The sequence below is a fragment of the Balaenoptera ricei genome, chromosome 17, assembly GCF_028023285.1.
Source record: "Balaenoptera ricei isolate mBalRic1 chromosome 17, mBalRic1.hap2, whole genome shotgun sequence".
Classification (NCBI taxonomy): domain Eukaryota; kingdom Metazoa; phylum Chordata; class Mammalia; order Artiodactyla; family Balaenopteridae; genus Balaenoptera; species Balaenoptera ricei.
In genome coordinates, this window is record NC_082655.1 from 19,195,265 (window position 1) to 19,217,022 (window position 21,758).

General features: G+C 41.9%; 1 protein-coding gene across 3 annotated transcripts in view; it reads right to left on the bottom strand.

Moving 5' to 3' along the window:
* DEPTOR (DEP domain containing MTOR interacting protein) overlaps positions 1 to 21,758 on the bottom strand; it is a 175,501-nt gene that overhangs the window by 26,861 nt on the left and 126,882 nt on the right. The window contains exon 9 of one of the 3 annotated variants that reach the window (XM_059901399.1): positions 1,973 to 2,530. The exons of the other annotated variants lie outside the window; for them this stretch is intronic. Coding sequence (XP_059757382.1) covers positions 2,402 to 2,530 — 129 coding nt within the window. The 3' untranslated portion in view covers positions 1,973 to 2,401. Of the gene's footprint in view, positions 1 to 1,972; positions 2,531 to 21,758 lie in introns of those variants that run through there. 3 annotated transcript variants of the gene reach the window in all.

Genomic DNA, 21,758 nt, shown 5'->3' on the forward strand with positions numbered 1-21,758 from the left:
TCTCTTCCTCCCTTCCTTCTTCCTTCCCTCCCTCCCTCCTTCCCTCCCTCCCTTCCTCCCTCCCTTCCCTCTCTCCCTTCATCCATCCTTCCTTCCTCCCTCCCTTCCTTCCCTCCCTTCATCCATCCTTCCTTCCTTCTTCCTTCCCTCCCTCCCTCCTTCCCTCCTTCCTTCACCTTAGTGTTCATTTGAGCAAAGACATCAATGCCACTCTCTGAATCAAAGAAATTTCACAGGCAGGAGGCTGTGTGAAGTCAATAAAGGCAGATGCCTCTCTGGTGCTTAGACTGGCTGAAGGGAAGTGGTATTATGCCAAGGTCCAAGACAATGGGCATTGGGACATGCATAAAAAGGACAGGTAGCAGCAAGAAGAAGATGCCATTCCCGAAAGGCATTCCTCCTTCTTTCATCAGTTAATGAATACATGCAGACAGGAGGCATTTAGGACTCATCCTTTAAAGATGTTATACATTTTTTTAAAGCCTAATGATAAGGCTTCCCAGTTACTAGTTGTGTGGCCTTGGGTATATGACTAACCTTTTTATGAGTCCGTTTCCTCAGTTGTAAAATGGAGATGACAACACTGACCTCACAGGTCAGTGAGGACAGGCAATGTACAGTTTTAGCACAGCACTGGGTACAGGATAAGCCCTCAACGGAAGGTCCCCACGTGCGGAAAGGCTGGGGAATGTAGGAGAGGGAGTAACATGGGCTTTAGCATTAGATAAACTTGTGTTTGAATCCAGGCTCCATCACTTAGTAGTTCTTGCAACTGTGTGAACTTGAGACCATTTTAAAACTTGCTCAGACTTACTTTTCAAGTCTGAAAAATGGGGGGGGGAGATAATACCAACCTTGCTGGGTTGTGATGAATATTAAAAGAGAGCACGTATGTAAAGTGCCATAGCACACAGCCTGGCACACAGTTTAAACGCACATACACACGGAGATGATAATATTTCTCAAATGTAGATCGACAGTATTAATGTTAGCCATCCTATATTACTTCAAAGTCCTATTCTCTGACGAAAGCTACAGATCAGAAAAGTTGGACTACCAGAAACATATATATGTGGTATCTTTAACACGGTATGTCCATTCCACCAGTACCATTACATTATAACCTATCACCAAAAAATGGCCAAGGTACAACATTCATATTTTGTTACTACATGATCAGAAAGTAACCTTGTCGTTCAGAATGTATTATATGAAAATAAGAGGAATTGAGCATTCCCTGATTCCCTAATTTGGCACTTTGAGGAGCTTCCTCTATACACCAAGCCCCAAAATGCATTCTCTTTGAGAACAAAAAAGAAACACACATATATACAAGTGAGCTGAAGAGTTACAACACAAGAAGTTGCTTTTGGTGAAAAATAATCCTGCCAAATAAGCAACATGTCATGTCCTTAGAATATGTCACACTAGAAAGCTAGTGAAAATTCAGGCCAATAAGGCAATTTAGTTTCAAGTTTTATCATATATGGGCCAAGTTCTAGAATACTTCACCTAAAAAGGGACAACTTCAAAGTGAAATCTTGCCAGAGGCGTGATTTTGAATTACATGTGTATATACAAACTTGTCTGTTTTGACATTCAACATATTCAGGATTATTTCTAGAAAGCTGCTGTTGCTGACTGATAGAACAAAATGATGTAGGCTCAGAAAGAAAACAGAGCACATAGTTTTAAGTAGTTATCTCCCTATCTACCCCACCCATACCATCATAAGGTTTTTGGTTTTTGACCAACGCCATAACTGAAAACACATGTTAAGTGAAAAGTTGATACTAAAGGCAGGAATTAAGAAAAAGTCAAAAATTGGATGGCTTTTAAGCACTGAATGATTTACAACCTTCAAAATGCTAATTAACAAGTACTATTCCTTTGGATGTTGTTTTAATTTGAAATTTGGTGAAATCTAGATCCTCTAATAAACAGTTCCATGCTCATTTGGTGAGAGTACAACTTAAAGTCTGTAAAAACTACTTTATTGCCTCCTGTGAAGGGGATTTTAGCACATCACTGTTTTGGCAAGAGAAGCATTTCAACAACTTTCTGCAAACTAAGATATAAAACAATGGATGAGAACTACAAATGGAAATTGAGTAAGGCAATGCTACTATGTAAAAAAAAATTCTGTTTCTCAAACTTTTTCTACACTGATGTTAAGTCGTTTTTTTGTTGTTGTTGTTTTTAAAAAAGATGTATTACCCGGTTCTTCCACATTCAACAGGGAAACAGTGTGTGAAACTCAAATTAAGATGTGTATGTACAGAGAAAAGATCTGTATGTCCAAAGCCATCCAGGTATACAGAAGTCTTGTCATTGCAGAGCTTTGTGTTGTTCTGCCTTTGATCCTCTGCAGGCCATGGGATGGGCTGGGAGGGCTGCCCTCTCAGCACTCTAACTCCTCCATGACCTCCATCACAATCGTCCGTGGGCCCGTCAGAATCAGGTTGCTCACCGTCCGGTAGTCAACGTGCAGCACGTTAAGCCCATTTACAGAGACGACGAACTGACAGACCTGAAGGAAGGACAAAGAAAAAAGCATCTCTTGAATTCCCTAGCGGTCCAGTGGTTAGGACTCCGCGCTTCCATCTGCAGCAACATGGAATGACCTAGAGATTCTCATACTGAGCAAAGTAAGTCAGACAGAGGAAGACAAGTATCATGAGATATCGCTTACATGTGGAATCTAAAAAAAAGGGCCTACTATATGGCACAGAGAACTCTACTCAATACTCTGTAATGACCTATACGGGGGAAAGAATCTAAAAAAAGAGTTGATATATGTATATGTATAACTGATTCACTTTGCTGTACAGCAGAAACTAATACAACATTGTAAATCAACTATACGCCAATAAAAATTAAAAAAAAAATAAACTATGCATATTAAAAGAAAAAAAAAAAGCATCTCTTAGAGCTCCTGGTTTTTCATAGACCTAGAATAAAGACATTGTGCATCTTTAACAGGTAACGTCCTACATTGGTACCCAAGTGTACCCAGCCAGCAACTGCAATTTAACAATTTCCAAGAAACTATACTTTTCCTGGAAGGCAGTATAATAGAAAAAGCATTTGGTTTGTCGTTTTACCACCTTGGGTTTAAATCCTAACTCAGCAACTTACTAGCTTAAGCTAGGTATTTAAATTCCTGAGCTTCATTTCCCTCAGCTCTAAAATATGGATGATTAATAATCATAATATCTACCTTCTAAGATTGTTGTAAGAATTAAATGAGGTCAAGGACGTTAAAGCTTCTACTCCAGTGCTCTGAACCTATGGGGTACTCAATACTTTTTCATAATCACAGTGTTTGTGGCTGTTACCATTCATTTGGACTCAGTTTATAGGGAGATTCTATGTCCTCGTGTTCCCCAAACAGTCTTCTTTTATACCTATTATTCCTGCATGATTATTAATAGTTTCTCCTTTCACCTGCATGGTGTCCCAGTTGAGATGATAAATTCCACACATTTCCCTATTTCCCATACTTACGAAAATGGATGAGGCCAACAAAGGTCAGCTTTTAAACTGAGTATTAGTTTACCTATGATAGGACAGATAATTACAATAAAAAATTCAAAAGCATTATTCAGTAATGAGCGGCCACTTTGGATGTGTCATAGTGAACATAATACTGATCACAGCTACTGCCTCAAACGGAGGGCCTTCTCTTGAGGTTGGTGGTGGCATCAGATGCTGGGTAGTTTCCATTTAGCTGACACAGATTAACAGATGGTATATCTGTTGTGTGTCTGAAGAGTGCACACTGGACAGGAATGATTTGTTTATGTCACTCAAATAGAGAAATGGAGAGATACACAGATCTCCAGCTGTCGGTGATACGTACTTCTAATCAGCAAAACAGAATCAAACAGAATATAAATCTGTAAGGTGTTTGGCACACAGTAGGCACTGGTGGTGAGCTGAATGATACCCCCACCTCCCAAAGATGTCCATGTCCTAATCCCCAGAACCTGTGAATATATTAGTTGACATGGCGACAAGGAATTAAGGTTGCAGATGGAACTGGACTGCTAATCAGCTGATTTTAACATAGGGGTTATCCAGGTGGGCCCAATGTAATCACAAGGGTACTTATAAGAAGGAGACAAAAAAGTCACAGGCACAATTAGGAGATGTGACAACAGAAGCAAGAGTGATATGAGGAAGGGGCTAGGAGCTGAGGGATGCAGGTGGCCCCTAGAAGTTGAAAAAGGTAAGGAAATGGATTCTCCCCTCAGAACCTACAGAAGGAATGCAGACCTACTGATACCTTTATTTTAGACCTTTGACTCCAGAACTATAAGATAATAAATTTGTGTTGTTTTAAGTTACCAAGTTTGTTACTTTGTTACAGCAGCAATAGGAGATGAAATAAAATAATCAATAAATATTCATTGTTGAATGAACTGAATGAATAATGTATTAAGCAAAAAAAGCACAATTAGGATTGAGCCTGAAGGATTTCTGGCTTCCTATAAATTATTTCTTCATTTATTGGGAAAATAAGAAAATAAAAAGGGGACTTCTCTGATGGCGCAGTGGTTAAGAATCCACGTGCCAATGCAGGAGACACAATCCCTGGCCTGGAAAGATCCCACATGCTGCAGAACAACTGAGCCCATGTGCCACAACTACTGAGCCTGTGCTCGAGAGCCTGTGAGCCACAACTACTGAGCCCACATGCTGCAACTACTGAAGCCCACGCACCTAGAGCCCGTGCTCTGCAACAAGAGAAGCCACCGCAATGAGAAGCCTGCGCACCGCAACGAAGAGTAGCCCCCTCTCGCCGCAACTAGAGAAAGCCCACGCGCAGCAACGGAGACCCAACACAGCCAAAAATTAAAATTAATTAATTAATTAATTAAAGAAAAAAAAGAAAACAAGACAAAAGGGAAGGGACAGAAGTTGGAGAGAGGGGGAGGAAAGGAGATGGCTGAGGTTGATTAAGTTAATGAAGTTGTTATCATGGCTGTTAGCTTCGAGCTCTAACCCACCCCCTTCCTTAAGGGAACATTGCAGCTGTGGAGAAGTGTTATCGTTATCTTATAGGAAACCACCAGAAGAGAAAAACAAGAACCCACCAGAACTGGTTAGAACGAGCCAAATCCAAGATGGCAGAAGACCTGACCTTCAGGAGACCCTGAACCTCATTATACGCTCACTGTAGTATGTTAGCATGCTAAATGACACACCCACCAATACCATGACAGTTGACAATTGCCATGACAACAACAAGAGGAATCCGTATTAGGACTGAAAAGGGATGTTGCCCCAGTTCTGAGCAAACTACACCCCTGTTCTCGGAGAAGTAATGAATTCCCTCCCCCTAACCCCTCCCCCCTCTATCAGAGGTATCCCAGCCCAAGTCTGGTGAGAAGGTGATTTGCAAACGAAGTTCCCGATTCTCCATTCTCTGGCCTCTGAATAAAGCTTGTGCTGTTTCCGTCTCAGCGTCGGTTTTGTTATTGGCTGTGGAATCCGAACGGACAAAGAACCTTCCCCGCAGAGGCAGGGGGTTCTGGCCAGGGCCAGGGCCCAAGTGGGGGTCCATCCAACCAATTCGGTAACAATGTGTCCCATATCTGTTGTTCTCATCATCATACTTCTTTAAGTGTAATGTCTTAAGAATTAAGGTGCACACCTGCTCCCAATTACTTATTAATAAATTAATTTAGTGTTGACAACACAAAGAATGTGAAAATACTAAAACACCTGAAAATCACTGTTTCCTTTTATTGTTTTCTGAGCGGGCAATATCAATAGAAACTCAGACACCATATTAACAAATATAACAAATATGAAATATAACTAATATGAAATATAAATTACATGTTATATTTTCAATGTAAGTATGAAATAAAATACATAAAATACTGTATTAAGTCTAAAGATATCTGTACCGATTACTTAGATAAACCAAAAGTAGAACGTATTAAAAGGGCAGCTGTGTATCTGTGGAAAAGATGAAGGATTTGGAATCCAATGATATGGATTTAAGTCCTAGGCTCCTTTGCTGGATGATCTTTTTTTTTTGGCCGCATAGCTTGTGGGAATCTTAGTTCCCCGACTAGGAATCGAACCCAGGCCCTCGGCAGTCCTAACTGCCTAACAGCGAGGAGTCCTAACCACTGGACTGCCAGGGAATTCCCTGGATGATCTTAATAAAGTCATTTGCCTCTATGCCTCAATGACATCATTTACAAAAGAGAGTTAGGTAAAAATGCTTATCCTCACAGGTTCAAATTAATGAATTGAAAACCTTTTTGCAAATATCAAGCCCTACACCAATACTAGCTTCAATGAACTTCTTTCCCTTTAAAAACACCCACTTTTTTCAAGGTCACATGCAAAACAGAATGGAAAGTGGACAGTGGCAAGCACAGTGGTTATTTACTCAATAAACACTCGCTGTTGTCAGAAGCCTCAATATTTTCCACTCCCGAACTTATAATACTATGGTGTCGTTCTACATAAGGACACCGACCTCTGTTTTTCTTTCCCTGTTTCCACAAATCTGTCACCATGAATTGAGGGCAATTTTTTTTTTTTTCCATCAGAGCACATCTTGTACAGAATCAGCAGTTCTCAACCATGGTTGAAGTTGTAGTCAGAATCAAGGTCACACATGCAGGTCCGAATCCACCCTGAAACAGGCTACAAGTGTAATTTGCAGGACAATTTAGCACAAATTCAATGTAGACATTTGCTGGAGTTTTGTGTTTTCTACTCCAGCATGCTCTTGAGCCAAAGAATGAGAGGAATTCCACCCCCACCCAATCCAGAGTGTTGACTTTAGACCCGGGTCCTTCTTTTCTCCAAAGGGATGAACAGCCTTTTTGTGTTGCCCAAGGAGAGTGCAGAAGTTGCCTGGTAAGCTCACACTCTAGCTAACCCTTCACAGGCTCCCGAAGATGAGACGTCTCTGCATCACTCAGGGATCACCTGCAGCATTTAGTTTCGACCAGAATTGTATTCTCTCTCTCTCCCACATAGTGTTGGTTTCAATTGACCAACATTTAAAAGTTAGAAAATTTTCACATAAAAATCTAGATTCTGGCTTCTCTGGAACAATCTGAAGATCTAACAATACCAGGCCTGGATGGCCACTTGGCAATGGCTCCCTTTCTAGATGGGCACACGTTCTCTCGTTTGCGTGGTCCTCACCACTTCCTATTTTTCTTACAACTAGCTGAGAGACATTTGAGTCTGTGATCCCTGATCTGGGGCCACCAGAGAGAGAGCTTAAGAGAGGAAGGCTTGGTGCTTCAAAACTGATGGACCGCAAATGTTTAACAGCTGATGAAAGGGGAAATAAAATTTGGTATATCCATACAATGGAATGTTATTCAGCAATAAAATGGAACCAACTACATGTTACGACATGGCTGAACCTGGAAAACATTCTGCTAAGTGAAAGAAGCCAGTCCCAGCTCCGACTCAGCCAGGCGATCACAAGGTAAACAATCGATACACTTACAACTGTTCTGTTTTTCACTTTCAATACAGTATTCCATAAATTATAAGAGATAGTCAACACTCTGTTACAAAACAGGATTTGTGTTAGATGATTTTGCCCAGCTGTAGGCTAATATAAGTGTTCTGAGCATGTTTAAAATAAGATAGACTAAGCTATGATGTTCCCTAGGTTAAGTGTATTAAATGCATTTTTGACTTACAGATATGTTCAATTTACAATGGGTTTATCAGGATGGAACCCCATCATAGGTCATCTAGTTCTCTAGACCTGCCTTTGATTCCCTTACATTCTTGATATCCTTCTAATCAATTTCTTTTTCTTTCTTTTTTTTAATGGTAGCTGGTTTCTGTCACTGGCAACCCATGCTCATCAATACAATCCTTAAGAACAAACTGAATATCAGAGAGGTTAAGTTATTTGCTCAAGGGCACACAACTAAGTGCCTCATCTGGAATTTGAACTCCATGACTCTACAGCCTGACATAAATACAAATTTATAAAGTACAATATGCAAGTTCTGAGGAATGCAAAGAATAGTGGAAAACAAGTGTTTTCTCTCTTGGCTTTAACTGTTAATTAAACAGTCTGGGTTCGCTCAAATACCTTGTGGTGTTGATGTTTAGGCTCTTCCAACTTCATTAAGAAGGTTTTTACTCAGTTAAGGTTGGGCTGCTTTTTGTGTCACTTAAAATCCTCAACAATATGTAAATTGAGACATTTATTTCAATTTTTTTCCGTGAATGAGGCAAGAAAAAAAAAAAAGGCATTTCAAACACTTTTCATGCTTATATTAAAGGTAGTAATTTTAGAGTCAGGCTGTTAGAAAGACATCATCTCTCCCTAAGTGGTCCCAACAACTGCTGTGGTTCCAGCAGTTCTAATATCCTGTTACTAAAAATGTGCAAAATGATCTAGAAATGCAGGTATTACTATGTAATGTATTCAGTTTTAATGGACTTTGAATTAGCATCTATGGTACACTATGTTCTGAAAATCAACACCCAAGTAACAACAGGAAGCACACGGCCTGGGGGAAAATTATTTCTCTACTATATTAAAAAGCACAAACACACAGAACATGTGATGACCTCTGAATAGACCTACCTTAGATACCTATTACCTCCTTTCTGGGGTGGGGGACTTAGACACCACCCAGAGGGGATAATGAGAATTCGAGTGAGGTTGTGATGCTTTTCTTCTGCTTATAATTATCTTTGTCAGATTTGTTTTCAAAGATTTGAATGCAATTTCCTCATGTCCCAAGTTCGCTGAAAAGAGCTGTCATGAGCTCCTATAGCTGCTCTGAACTCGTCTCCTACAAAAAGGAGGGTACCTTCACTTTAGAAAGAAGAGATGTAGAGGACATTATCCTTAATGAAAGGGAAGAACCAAGCCTTCATAAGTCATGGGTAAGTGATGTCTCTGAGCATCCGGGCAGTGAAGAAAAGGCCTAAAACCCAGAGTAGGTCCAATAAGAGTTAACAGGAAGAGGGAGGCAGGACTCATACGTTTCAGGGTGTGATCACATTGGGATAAACACCTAGGCTGAACTCCAGGCTCCTTCCTGATAAGGAGCGAAAGCGACTAAACAATCTTGCCTGTAATTCCTCTCCCTGAGCCAGTGCTGGCAGATGTACACTAACCCTCTGAACAGATTGAGCGCCTGTGGGATGATGCAATTGCACATCAGTTCTTGTATGGCTGGAATTCCATCACAGTCATTTGATTGTTTCAACCAAAGTGGGAGTGAGATTGAGGAGAAACACTACACCTATGATTACCTAAGTGTCTTCTCACTGCCATGGAAATCTGTATTCACCAAGTCACTTGCATCCCTGAAATGGCTGCATTCATGTGAAAGCTACTCTAGCTTTTCTCTGGTTTTTTTTTTTTTTTTTTCTTTCTGATCTGGAAGGAGAAAGAAGGATTGGAAGGTAAGGCTGCTTCAGGCTTTCCCTGAAAATAATAAAACATTTAGCAAGACAGAGACCAAGGCGGATAAAATGTCGGAGACAGAAAGAGTCATAAGGAGAAAAAAGATAGACCCAGACAGATACAGAAAATAATCAGGAAGGGCTGAGTCCTGGTGAGTAGGAGACGGAAGCTTGTCCAATCAAATGATACAGAAAGCAGAACCAAGATATTAAGGGCAAGTTAATACTTAAATTCTTAATCAAGTAGAACCCTCAGATGTATTCTAGAGATCACCCTAATCGAGCTCCCACTGAAAGTAGAACTCTCCTCTACAAATCCTTGCCAGGCAACCAACCTATCTTACTTGAATGATACTTATGACAGGAAATGCACTAATTAATGAGGAAGCTTATTTTGAGCCAGTTACATGTTAGAAGTTTCAGCTACACATTCAGTCAACATTATTTAAACCATTTTCACTGTTCAGTGCCTAAGTGAAAAGTGTATCCAAATATAAAACAGTGGCTCTCAAACTGTACTGCAAATATAAGTCACCTTTGAGGGCTTGTTGAAAATGTGAATTCTCAGATCTTACCCAAGACCTACCAAATCCGACTTTTCAGGGGGTGGGTCCCAAGAATCTGCACTTTCATTAAGCATATCAGGTGATTCTGCTACAGCACAATGTTGAAAAACCAATGCTGTAAAGTATCCACCAGAATTTTTTGTACCAAAAGTTAGTTTATATGCTCATCCCATTCCTGTTAGTATTATGATAATACATTCTATGGTTTGAGAATTAACCACCTCAAATACAAGAAGGGGGCTGACATTTCAGATTTTATTATAATTATTACTTGCCTGAAGTCTATTTCATTTTTAGAGCCAAATTTTGCTATCTTCTAGACTTTAAAATTGATAATAACAATGTATAAAATGCTTAAGTTTAGAACTATTATCAGAGATAATATCCAAATTGCTCAAAATGCAATACCCCAAATAACCAAACCTGCTGCCATTGTTACCACACATATTTTTAAAGCCATGTGTGAGCCACCAACGTCAACTGTTAATGTGGCAAATACAGCCCACAACCAGACCTGCTGAGAATGAAGCTTGAGGCTTTTTGACAGCCAAAGTATCCAAAGTAAAAGAAGACGGAGGGTGAACCAGATTAACAAATGTCGTGAGTAGATTAAGAAATATTTGGAAGCTGCTGAAGTTTAGAAAGAAAAAAGGTATATTTTGATTGTTCCTATTTCTTTAAACCTTGCTCCAAATCATACACCATGGCTTTCATAATCTGACATAAGAGGCTGTGAAAGCAATAGCATAAATATTTAAATAGAGAACTATCTTTTTACGGATGATTTTTAATTTCTTTTCTTTGCTATCCACCCTGGGAAAGCCTAGCCATTTGATCCATATTCCTGGACCACTTCTCAGGTTACAACTTGCCAGTCAGCATGGGCAGTGCTCTAATTGCTAACGGGACCACCTAATATTTTTCCAAAGTTCTTTACATGTGTATTCTCACATAAAATTCCCAACATACCCTATGAGGCAGGTATGATTATTATTATTATTGTTATTATTATTGACATCTCACAGTCGAGGGTACAGAGAAATAAAGTAACTGGCCCAAGTTCACAAAGCTAGTAAGTGGTGGAGCCCAGATTTTGACTCCAAACTTGTATACTTAAGCCCTAGGCTACCTTGCCTCCTAAGTAATAGATAATCAGCTCCCCTAAAATTGGCACTGACACCACATGGATAAAAACCTCAGTATGGTATCTAAGCACCTCTCACACACAATGAAGTTTCTTAAGAACACTGCATTTGATTTTTCCTTCTATGATCCTTGAAAAATGGAACAATGCTCACTTCATCATCATCATTATCAGGGAAGAAAACGATGGAGAATGGTAAGGGGGCATTTCTTACTTTTAAGAATAACTCAGGCTCTGGGCTTCCCTGGTGGCGCAGTGGTTGAGAGTCCGCCTGCCAGTGCAGGGTATACGGGTTTGACACCTGGTCCGGGAGGATCCCACGTGCCACGGAGCAACTGAGCCCATACACCACAGCTGCTGAGCTTGCGCTCTGGAGCCCGTGAGCCAGGGTTGCTGAGACCCGCGTGTCACAACTACTGAAGCCCAAGCACCTAGAGCTCGTGCTCTGCAACAAGAGAGGCCGCTGTAATGAGAAGCCCATGCACTGCAACGAAGAGTAGCCCCTGCTTGTTGCAACTGGAGAAAGCCCGCGCACAGCAACGAAGACCCAACACAGCCAAAAAGAAATTAATTAAATAAATAAATTTAAAAAAAAGAATAACTCAGGCTAATCTTTACATCTGGGCTAGACCTGGCAGGTCTTATTATCCTCAACCAAAGTTTAAAAACCATGTTTATTTATAACTCTTCTGCTAGAGTGAGGTGAATGTTAATGATTCCTGAATGAAGATTTTAAAGGTTCCAGGAGGAAGGACATAACACAAATAGAGGATTGTATAATTACCCCTGGTAACAATGTTGCATATAATTCAGCCAGCAAACTCCCCCAAGGCACACCATTTGTCATGGTGATTACATCACCTAATCTGTGCCTTTAACTGGCATTACCAATTCCATTCACATTCCCTTTTTGTTGTTGCAATCTTTGCTTCACAATAGAAACAGGACAGCAGAAGATTCAATATACCATCTGTCTTCTGTAGGTGGGTGAGAAAGTTGGTATCAGGTGACCAACACAGCATGCGTGTTGCCAAGTTCAGTGTGAGGCACCCTTCACTTGTCTATAAAGCTTGGCTTATTCACAGCAAAAACAGACTTCCTAAAAAGTGTACCTCCAGGGACGCACTCATTCTCTCCTTCCTTCCTTCCTCCCCAGTGAGGATCTCCCCAAGGGTAAATTAAGTATAGAGCAATGGAGAAAGCACTGGATTAGGAGTCAGGAGAGAAATTCTAGTCTCAGCTCTGCACCCAAAGAGCTGAATCATTTTGAACATGCTGTTTCACTTCTCCAAGCATTAGTTCGTCATCTGATCAATTGGGCTGCAAAAAAATGTATATTTATTAGAGACTTTAAAGCACCTTTCAGCTCTAAAATTCAATGAGAAAAAAATAACTTCTATTAATTAGTGATTGAACAACATTTACTATTAATAACTGGTTACTTAGGTGCCAAGAACTAGGTCAGGAGTTTGCTTACGTTACATTTGCAAAGGAGACATTAGTTTTAGATATGTAAACTGAAGTTCAGAAGAGTACAAATGAAGAAGTGTAAGATGAATCTCTCTCAGGCACTTAAGTGTTTTCGATAGTAAATAACAACAACAAAGGTCTAAAAGACATATTATAAAGCTACAGTCTATTATTATAGTCTGTGAGATGGTGGTAGTATTAGTATTAGTATAGGTATATAGACCAACGCAACAGAATCAAAAGTCCAGAAACTGGACCCCTACACGTGGGCTTATGACAAAGTCAGCATTGAAGAAAAGGACATTTTATAATGCACAAGGTTCAATCCATCAGGAAGATACAAAAATTATAAACATATATACCTAACAAGTATATATATCAAGCACAAACACGAAATGTATATGCCGAACAAAAAAAGCCCCCAAATACATGAAGCCAAATGCACAGAATTCAAAGGATAGACAATTCAATAATAGTTGGAGACTATTCTGCTCCCCTTTCAATAAAGGATAGAACAATTACTCTAGTTAAATGTAACATATACGCATAACTTATGACCTAGCAATTTCACTCCTAGATATGTACCCAATATGATGACTGCAATATGATAAATGTATATAAATTTCAGAAGTAGACAACTAATCCATGGTCTTAGAATTCCTAGGTAGTAGTTGCACTAGTAATTTACTTTGTAATAGAGTTTGAGATGTGCATGAATAATTTGTATATTTTTATATAGTGCAATAAAAATTTTTTAACTCATTTTTATAATTTACCAGTTATGTAACTTTAGCCAAGTTCCAAATTCTCTGAGTTATACTTTACTCATCTGTAAAATGGGGATCGTGTTTATTATGAGGATCAAATCTGATTAAGTACGAAGCCCAGTGTTTAATACCAGTGAATGTTAAATAAATATTTGTTTTTCTCTTCTGTCCCTCCTCCTGCACAATCTCTCCCTCCAAAAGAGCCCAATGGATGCAGATTGTGGAAAGGGAGACAAACCATTGCACGGGTCCACATCCAGGAAGCCAGTTTGGGTTTTGGTTTGGGAAATGGAAATAGATGTCAAGTTGCAGTTATTCATTCAGATAAGAAATTGTAAATAAATATACTTATTTTAAATGGATAAATTTAAATGGAGGATAAATTAGGGGGTTGGGATTAACATATACACACTACCATATATAAAATACATACCAAAATAGACCTACTGTATAGCACAAGGAACTCTACTCAATATTTTCTAATAACCTATAAGGGAAGAGAATCGCTGTGCTGTATTCCTGAAACTAACATGCTATTGTAAATGAACTATACTTCAATAAAAAAATAAAAAGAAAAAAACTTTTTTTTGTTTTTGTTTTTTTGGCCATGTGGCATGTGGGATGAGGGATCTTAGTTCCTTAACCAGGGATCAAACCCATGCCACCTGCAGTGGAAGCACAGTCTTAACCACTGGACCGCCACGGAAATCCCAAAAGAAATTTTTTTTAAAAAGAAAAATTTTAAAAATAACATAAAAATAAAAAAACAATACAGGGTGATAAGAGAGAATTTTTCCCAATCCAAGAGAACCCCATATGGATAGAGCATCCAGGAGCCACAGTAAGTAATCAGCATAATCTTAAACAGAGCAGTGGAATTCAGTTAAAGAATCTCTGCTCCTGTCCCTAAGATATTCACTTTAACAAAGTTGCTTCAGAACTGAAGTAGTTGTAGAGTGTAGCTAGACTCATGGATGGTCCTTGAACAAAATATTAGACAGAGACATAAGCTGAGTCAAGATTTGTTAGTTACATCTATGGAATGAGTTCCTTTCACCCCAGAGACATAAGCTGAGTCAAGATTTGTTAGTTACATCTATGGAATGAGTTCCTTTCACCCAAAGAATGCTTTATGTTTACCCACACACTCAGATTCAGCAAGGGATACCACTTAGGAGTTTTGGACATTCCTGGAGTAAATAAGTTGTGTGTGTGTGCTTATTGCATAACAGCCCTGACAGCAGAACACTGTTCTTGGGGAAAAAAAAAAAAAGAAAGAAAGAAAATTTGCAGCTGTATGTTCAGTTCCATAAATCTCTCCACCAAATATGCAACTGGCTAGAGAGTGACTGGTGTGGGAGGAGGCAGAGATGCCGTGCTTGGATAAACACAGGATTCGCTCTCCAGAGAATTACCGTCTTCCTCTAAACTTTATGCATTTTAAGCATGCTATGTGGCTATGTGGTGTCCCCAAAGAACAGACTGCACAATTAGCCTTGAAGGAAAGCCAACCGTGTGTAAGAATGACTTTCTTTCACAACAAAACAGCGGCAACAACAAAAAGCAACTCAAGAATTTTTGTTGCAAATTGAGAAATCAAAGTGCCTGCTGGTTTCAAACAGAATCTGCTCGCTCCCAGCCCAAATCGACCAAAGGTCTGTTTCAGATCCAGGCTCAGCCTTGGTCCACTTTGCTCAGCGGGGATGGCGGTGGTGTCATGTCAGTCATGCGGAGGGGTGACTGTGGTTCACTTAAAGGAGGGGGCGATAGGAGGAACTCAGGTTCAGTCCAGAGAACTTGGATTCCCAAAGTCAGGATGAACGTTTGCCTTCCTGGCGATTCTCTCTAGGGACGTGTGTTAGACTGAATAGAGGATTTGTAGCCTACCCTGGTGGTTCTGTCACCTTCCTACAAGCAGTTCATGATTGCACTGGGACTGCGTCCAAGGTCTGCTTGTGCTAAGGACAAACAGCATGCTCTTGATCTGGTGGTTTCCCGAGGTTCTAAGAAGCGGTCAGGCACCGAAGAGAAGCAGCACAGGCACATTATAACCACAGGATTCCTTGGACTTCCTTTACTACTGAAGGAATCTGTTACCTGGGAGCCTTTATACCACAGGGGATATGCAAATTATCACTCCTACCCATTCCCCCGACACAGACTTGGCTGCCCCTTGTGGATACAGGAAGTTCCTTAGAATTGCCCGTATTTGCAGACTGGGGCTTCCAACAGCAGGAGACATGCTCTGACCACATGTATTAAACTCCCACAGGAGTGACGGCCAAAAGGAAAAAGGCTCCAGAAGGTCAGACTTCCTCCCCGACCCCAAATTCTTTCCTCCACAAGAAACTTTCACTCAGTTAGCAGTTTGCCCTTAGAATGTTTATTATTAGCCATTTGACACCCAGAAATTATTATGCTTTTTTTCTGGATTATACCAAAATGTAATGTTAATATACCCAAGATTTTCTCTTTTTTTTAAATTAATTAATTTATTTTTGGCTTAGTCGGGTCTTAGTTGCGGCACGCGGGATCTTTCATTGCGGTGAGTGGGCTTCTCTCTAGCTATGGCGCGCGGGCTCCGGAGCTCGCAAGCTCCGAAGTTGTAGCGCGCGGGCTCTCTAGTTGTGGTGCAGGGGCTTAGTTGCCCCGTGGCATGTGGGATCTTAGTTCCCCAACCAGGGATCGAACCCGCGTCCCCTGCACTGGAAGGCAGTTTCTTAACCACTGGACCACCAGGGAAGTTCCTCCAAGATTTTCAAAGATAGATTATTAACAAGATACAGAACACATTAAGGTTATTCATCAGACAAAAAATTGCATTATAACTGCTTTCACAAATGCAATGCATTTTTTTATATATTATTTTAATCATAAGAGGAGACTTGTTGTGAGTTGATGACACTTTCTAGCTTTGAAAAGTGAGCCGAAGTCTTGTTTCATTTATTTTACCTCCAAGGTGGTGCTGCCCTGATCTGGGCTAAGAACAAAATGTGTGTGTGTGTGTGTGTGTGTGTGTGTGTGTGTACGTACTTTGCAGAGATACATAGGCCACCATCTACTTGGTAGTGTTTTGGTGGGAAAAGTAAAAGGATTATAAATAGGTCTGAGCATGGAGCAACCTCCTTTGGGGCATGATATCTGGACCAAGAACCTTAGACATCCTTTGCGAAGGCTAATGGGAACTGAGTGCTCCCAAGGCGGGTAGCCAAGCCTGTGGTTTCTGCTGTAGAACCCCTTCCTTATTCTATCAGTACCTGGTGCTATATTCAGGACCAAGCAATCTGTGGGCCAAGAAACGGAGCTGCCAACCAGGCTCCTCAGGACTGTCTCAGTTCAAGAACTTGCGCTGGAGGATCAAGAGAGTTCCACACTCACTTGGCTAAAGGCTGGAAGAATAAAGCCTTCTTTTTTTTTTTTTTTTTAATATTTATTTATTTATTTAGGCTGCGCCAGGTCTTAGTTGCAGCACGCGGGATCTTCATTACGGCATGCGGGATCTTAGTTGCGGCATGCGTGTGGGATCTAGTTCCCTGACCAGGGATCAAACCCGGGCCCCCTGCATTGGGAGCGTGGAGTCTTACCCACTGGACCACCAGGGAAGCCCCTGAAGGAGTAAAGCCTTCTATCTCTCAACTCCCACAGTCTAGCAATAAACGGAGGGCGTGGCCCAGTGTGTCACATTCTGGATCATGTCAACTTTAGAAGCCTCTCACACCAGTCCCAGAGAACGTGTGGATTTGAAGACTGGGGTTCCCTCCAGTATCTCCATTCCTAGAGAAACACCTAACCCCTGGCAGAGTTGATTACGTATTTCGCCAAGATTAGCCAGATGGAGAAACTCAGGACCAGAAAAGTAAAATAATATCAACAGATTTGAAGAGCACCATGATATAATGGAAAGATCAAGGACCCTGGAGCCAGACAGACCTAGGCTAATCTGGCTTTTGGTTCTGTCATTTCATTGTACAACCAGAGGCTCTGATTCAAACTCTGTCAGCCTCAACAGTAAAATATAGTTAATCTCCAGCTCATAGGGTTGTGACAAAGATGAGAGGAGATGATACATATTAACCAACTAGTAGAGCACCCAGCCTGGTGCCCAACAAAAACTGGCTCCTTCTTTCCGCCATCCCTATAGAACATACCAGACATTGCTACATTAAGCAGTCTACCCTCTAGGTCAGCTCTCATGCCTGTGAATGTTTACTTCTAATGCTAATCCATTGCATTCTTAGCCAGGACCAAACTCTTTTTGCTAAGCCTGTATGCAAGAAAGTGATTACAGGCTAACCCTGAAAAGCTGACTTCCATTCTGGGCATTCAAAAATGCTTCCAGGAACATTTTCCAGATGGCCGTATTCAGCCTGGTCATATTTCTTCTGTCTTTTACAAAGCAGCCAAAATAAGCCAGGTTGTGTATACAACTCTAGTTTGCCAGAACCAGTTCTTTTTAGAAGTTTGGAGAGAAAAGACCAAACTGAAGACTCCTATCTTAAACATTTCATCCTTTTTGGGTCCCTGCCTCAAGGAACCAGAGGGAACAAGACAGAGGTAGTTTCTGCTTACAGAGACAACAGTGAAAGCAATCTCATCCTAGATGTATGTAATACAATTCTATATGCAGTAGTGTGTACAAGGTGCCGTACCCAAGGAAAGATCTACCCCTTTTTCAGGGCATCTTCACTCTCCTTTACTGGCTGGATCTCATATTCATTCTCCCCATCCCTTCCTCATACGTGTACCGAGGACATTTTGTGGGTCAGTTATTAGGAAGAACATGAATATAAATAAGAAGGTAGAGCTCTGTGGTGTCAACTTGGCCAAACTAGAACTACATTTCCCAGATTCCCTTCCCAGGGCAGTTTCAGAGCAGAGTTGGCCACAGAAGAAATTAGCATAATATCTGGAAGGTGGAAGTGAAAGCAAACATTACTCAAGGCTGCCATGGTTAAATGCAGTGAGAGGCCAACGTGGAGGTGCCATAGAGTTCCAGCCTGTCCTTGTTCTGTGCTGCTCCAGACCCAGTCCTTCTCCCCACTGACAGCCCTGCTGAACAAGAGTGGCTTCAAGCCCCCCACCAGCCAATGAGCTCATAGCTTTCCAGAGATTTCTTCACCAACTTCCCTGATAATCCCATTCCAGAACCTTCAGGAAAGAAAGTGGAAGTCACCCAACCAGCAATAAAGATTTGGAAACCATAAACAACTGAGGGGTTTGCTGAGTGTCCAGGGAATATGAAATGAGTAGTAGAAAAAAGAAGTTATTCATACACATGCAGAGATGTTGAGGGATTACAACTTGTTCTCAGTTGCCCTTGAGGTGAGAGGTAAATGCAGAAGGGCTGGTAGTTTCCAGCTTGTCCTGGCTCCCCCCCAACTCTGTATCTATCTCTTCCTCCCAACTGCCAGCCCTGCCAACAAGAAGGACTCTCACACCCACCACCAGACCCTCTAAAAGAAGTGTAAAAAAGGAACTAGTCACCCAGGCTTGAGACAGAGGACGAAGGAGCCAGAACTCGAGTTATAGTGATGGAAATCTAAGGGAGGCATAAAAATGGAAACTGCATAGACAGTGCTGAAAGAGTTGAGGATGGAGTCTGAGAATTAACAGGAGAAGCAAGTTTTTTTTTCTTTAACATCTTTATTGGAGTATAATTTCTTTACAATGGTGTGTTAGTTTCTGCTGTATAACAAAGTGAATCAGCTATACATATACATATATCCCCATATCTCCTCCCTCTTGCGTCTCCCTCCCACCCTCCCTATCCCACCCCTCTAGGTGGTCACAAGGCACCGAGCTGAGGGAGAAGCAAGTTTAAGGCAAAGATGAGCAGGGACTTGGAGGCATTGCCGTGCTGACGAGACATGCTGGCACTGGTGTCCGGGATGACATGGAATGTGGCCTGGAGCTCTGAGAGAGTTTGGGGTGAAAAGTCCCCGTTGGGAGTCTATGACACTGAGGTGATGGGGGAAGCAGTCAGGGATGGACATGGAATCCTTACTGCAAAATGGAACACCTAAATATAGACAAACATGTAATTTTTTGTCTAGCTATTTCTCTCTGTATATATCCTATTTCCACAAGATCAGAAGCTCTTAGAGAGGATGACTTCGGACTCTCCACAGCATCTGAGATGCTTAAGTCGTGCCCCACACGTGGACCCACAGCACTGGATTCCAGCTTACACAGACGTGAGTACCCTGTGGTCCCCCGCCTCCGCTGACCTAGCCAAGGCGGGAGACAGTCATGCCACCTCTGGGCCTACAAAGAAATGCTCTGTGCCTTGTCCTGATTATTCTGGCTCTGCGGAGTGGAACCTGATCTCATCAACCCCAGCTGTGGGTACATGCAGGCAGCTGCCCCGCGCAGAACACAGTGTAGTTAGGGCACTGTGGTCCTACTGTGGTAAAAGAGCTGGTCACACATGGCCCCGGACAGAGGCAGCTTTCTCCTCCAAGACGCAGAGGGGCTCTGGGGGCCCTCCTTAAGCAGACGGCTGCCTTTCCCTGCCCCCGGCAAGAGAGCCCCATTTAAAAGCCTGCTCTGGGAAATTTTCATCACTCAGCACAAACAGTAGCCAGATCTGGGTGGCTACAGGTCTAGTATGAAGAAAGGGAGCAGAGGAAGTAAACATTTTCTCTTCAGCGGAGAAACATCCATGCTTTAAACCGAAATACCCAAAGCACATTTGAATTAATAAGAAATTAACCTCCTTAAACCAGCCTTAAAGTTGCCTTGCAGTATATTTCCCTTCTCTTTTAAAAAGCTTCTGTTGTTCAAAGAGAACAGGACACAGTGGAACCTTCCCAGGCTACAAGACCACAGCTGTTCACTGGCAGCCTCATCATCCAATGGGGCTGGAACTCCATCCCGAAACCCCATCCCTCTGTATGGGACACGCGACAAGAGCTGTGTCTTAATGCTGGCCGTTAGGGGAAGCCGGGTTTCTTGAATGCCACATGGCACGGCTGCAGTGATTCAAAGCAGCTGAGATGAGCACAGGAGCAATACGGGCTCGAACGCTGTGTTGCCGGGGTTTGGGGGCTGCTGCGTTGCATGTTTTGCTCCATGAGAATTCTGACATCAACTAGAGCTCAGCTATTTCTAAACGTGCTTGTAACTGATACACTGCAAGGAAACACCTCAATGCCCAAAGCACACCATCCAAATGCCTTTGCAATATCTTTCAAAGACAAGCCATGGAACACCACCTTCTGTTTGAATCTGAGGCATGAAAACCAGCACAGCCTCTCATCCAAGAACCAGAAGGGATGATGCAGCACTGAACCCATCTTTTTAAGAGGTATGGGGGGCTTCCCTGGCAGTCCAGTGGTTAAGAATCTGCACTTCCACAGGTTCAATCCATGGTGGGGGAACTAGGATCCCGCAAGCCTCGTGGTGTGGCCAAAGAAAAAAAAAAAAATCACTTTGGACTTCCCTGGTGGCACAGTGGTTAAGAATCTGCCTGCCAATGCAGGGGACACAGGTTCGATCCCTGGTCCAGTAAGATCCCACATGCTGTGGAGCAACTAAGCCCGTGTGCCACAACTACTGAGCCTGAACTCTAGAGCCTGTGAGCCACAACTACTGAACCCATGTGCCACAACTGCTGAAGCCCGCATGCTCTAGAGCCCACGTGCTGCAACTACTGAAGCCCACGCACTCTAGGGCCCGTGTGCCGCAACTACTGAAGCCCACACGCCCTAGGGCCCACATGCTGCAACTACTGAGCCGCGTGCTGCAACTACTGAAGCCCATGCGCCTAGAGCCCATGCTCCGCAACAAGAGAAGCCACCGCAATGAGAAGCACGCGGACCGCAACAGAGTAGCCCCTGCTCGCCGCAACTAGAGAAAGCCTGCGCGCAGCAACAAAGACCCAGTGCAGCCAAAAATAAATTTAAAAAATTTTTTAAATGTTCAAAAAAAAAAAAAAAGAGGTCTGGGATGATATTCCTCACTCTTGGCTGTTGCACATTTAAATCACCTGGGAGTTTCTGAAAAGTACTGATGTCTGAGCCTCACCCCAGACCAACTGAGTCCCTACCTTTGGGTATTTTGTAGGCGTTTCCCAGGTGATTCTGAGGGATAGTGAAGGTTGAGAAACACTGGTCTGGGCATTCGTTCAAGGACCTTCATGTTCTTGCTTATGCTTGTTTTAAACAAGAGAATTAGACGACAGCCCAGTACCCCCAAAATGGAATTCACGGCATGAGAAGAGCTGGAACTCACTCTTCACTTGGCCCTGAACAATTTACTTGGGTCTTTGATTTTCTTACATGTAAAATGGAGTTAACAGTACTTATTCAGCTCTGTATCAGGAAGTTGTGAGAAATGTAATATTCTCTGACACATGTTTTACCAAAGCAAGGCATCTTCATT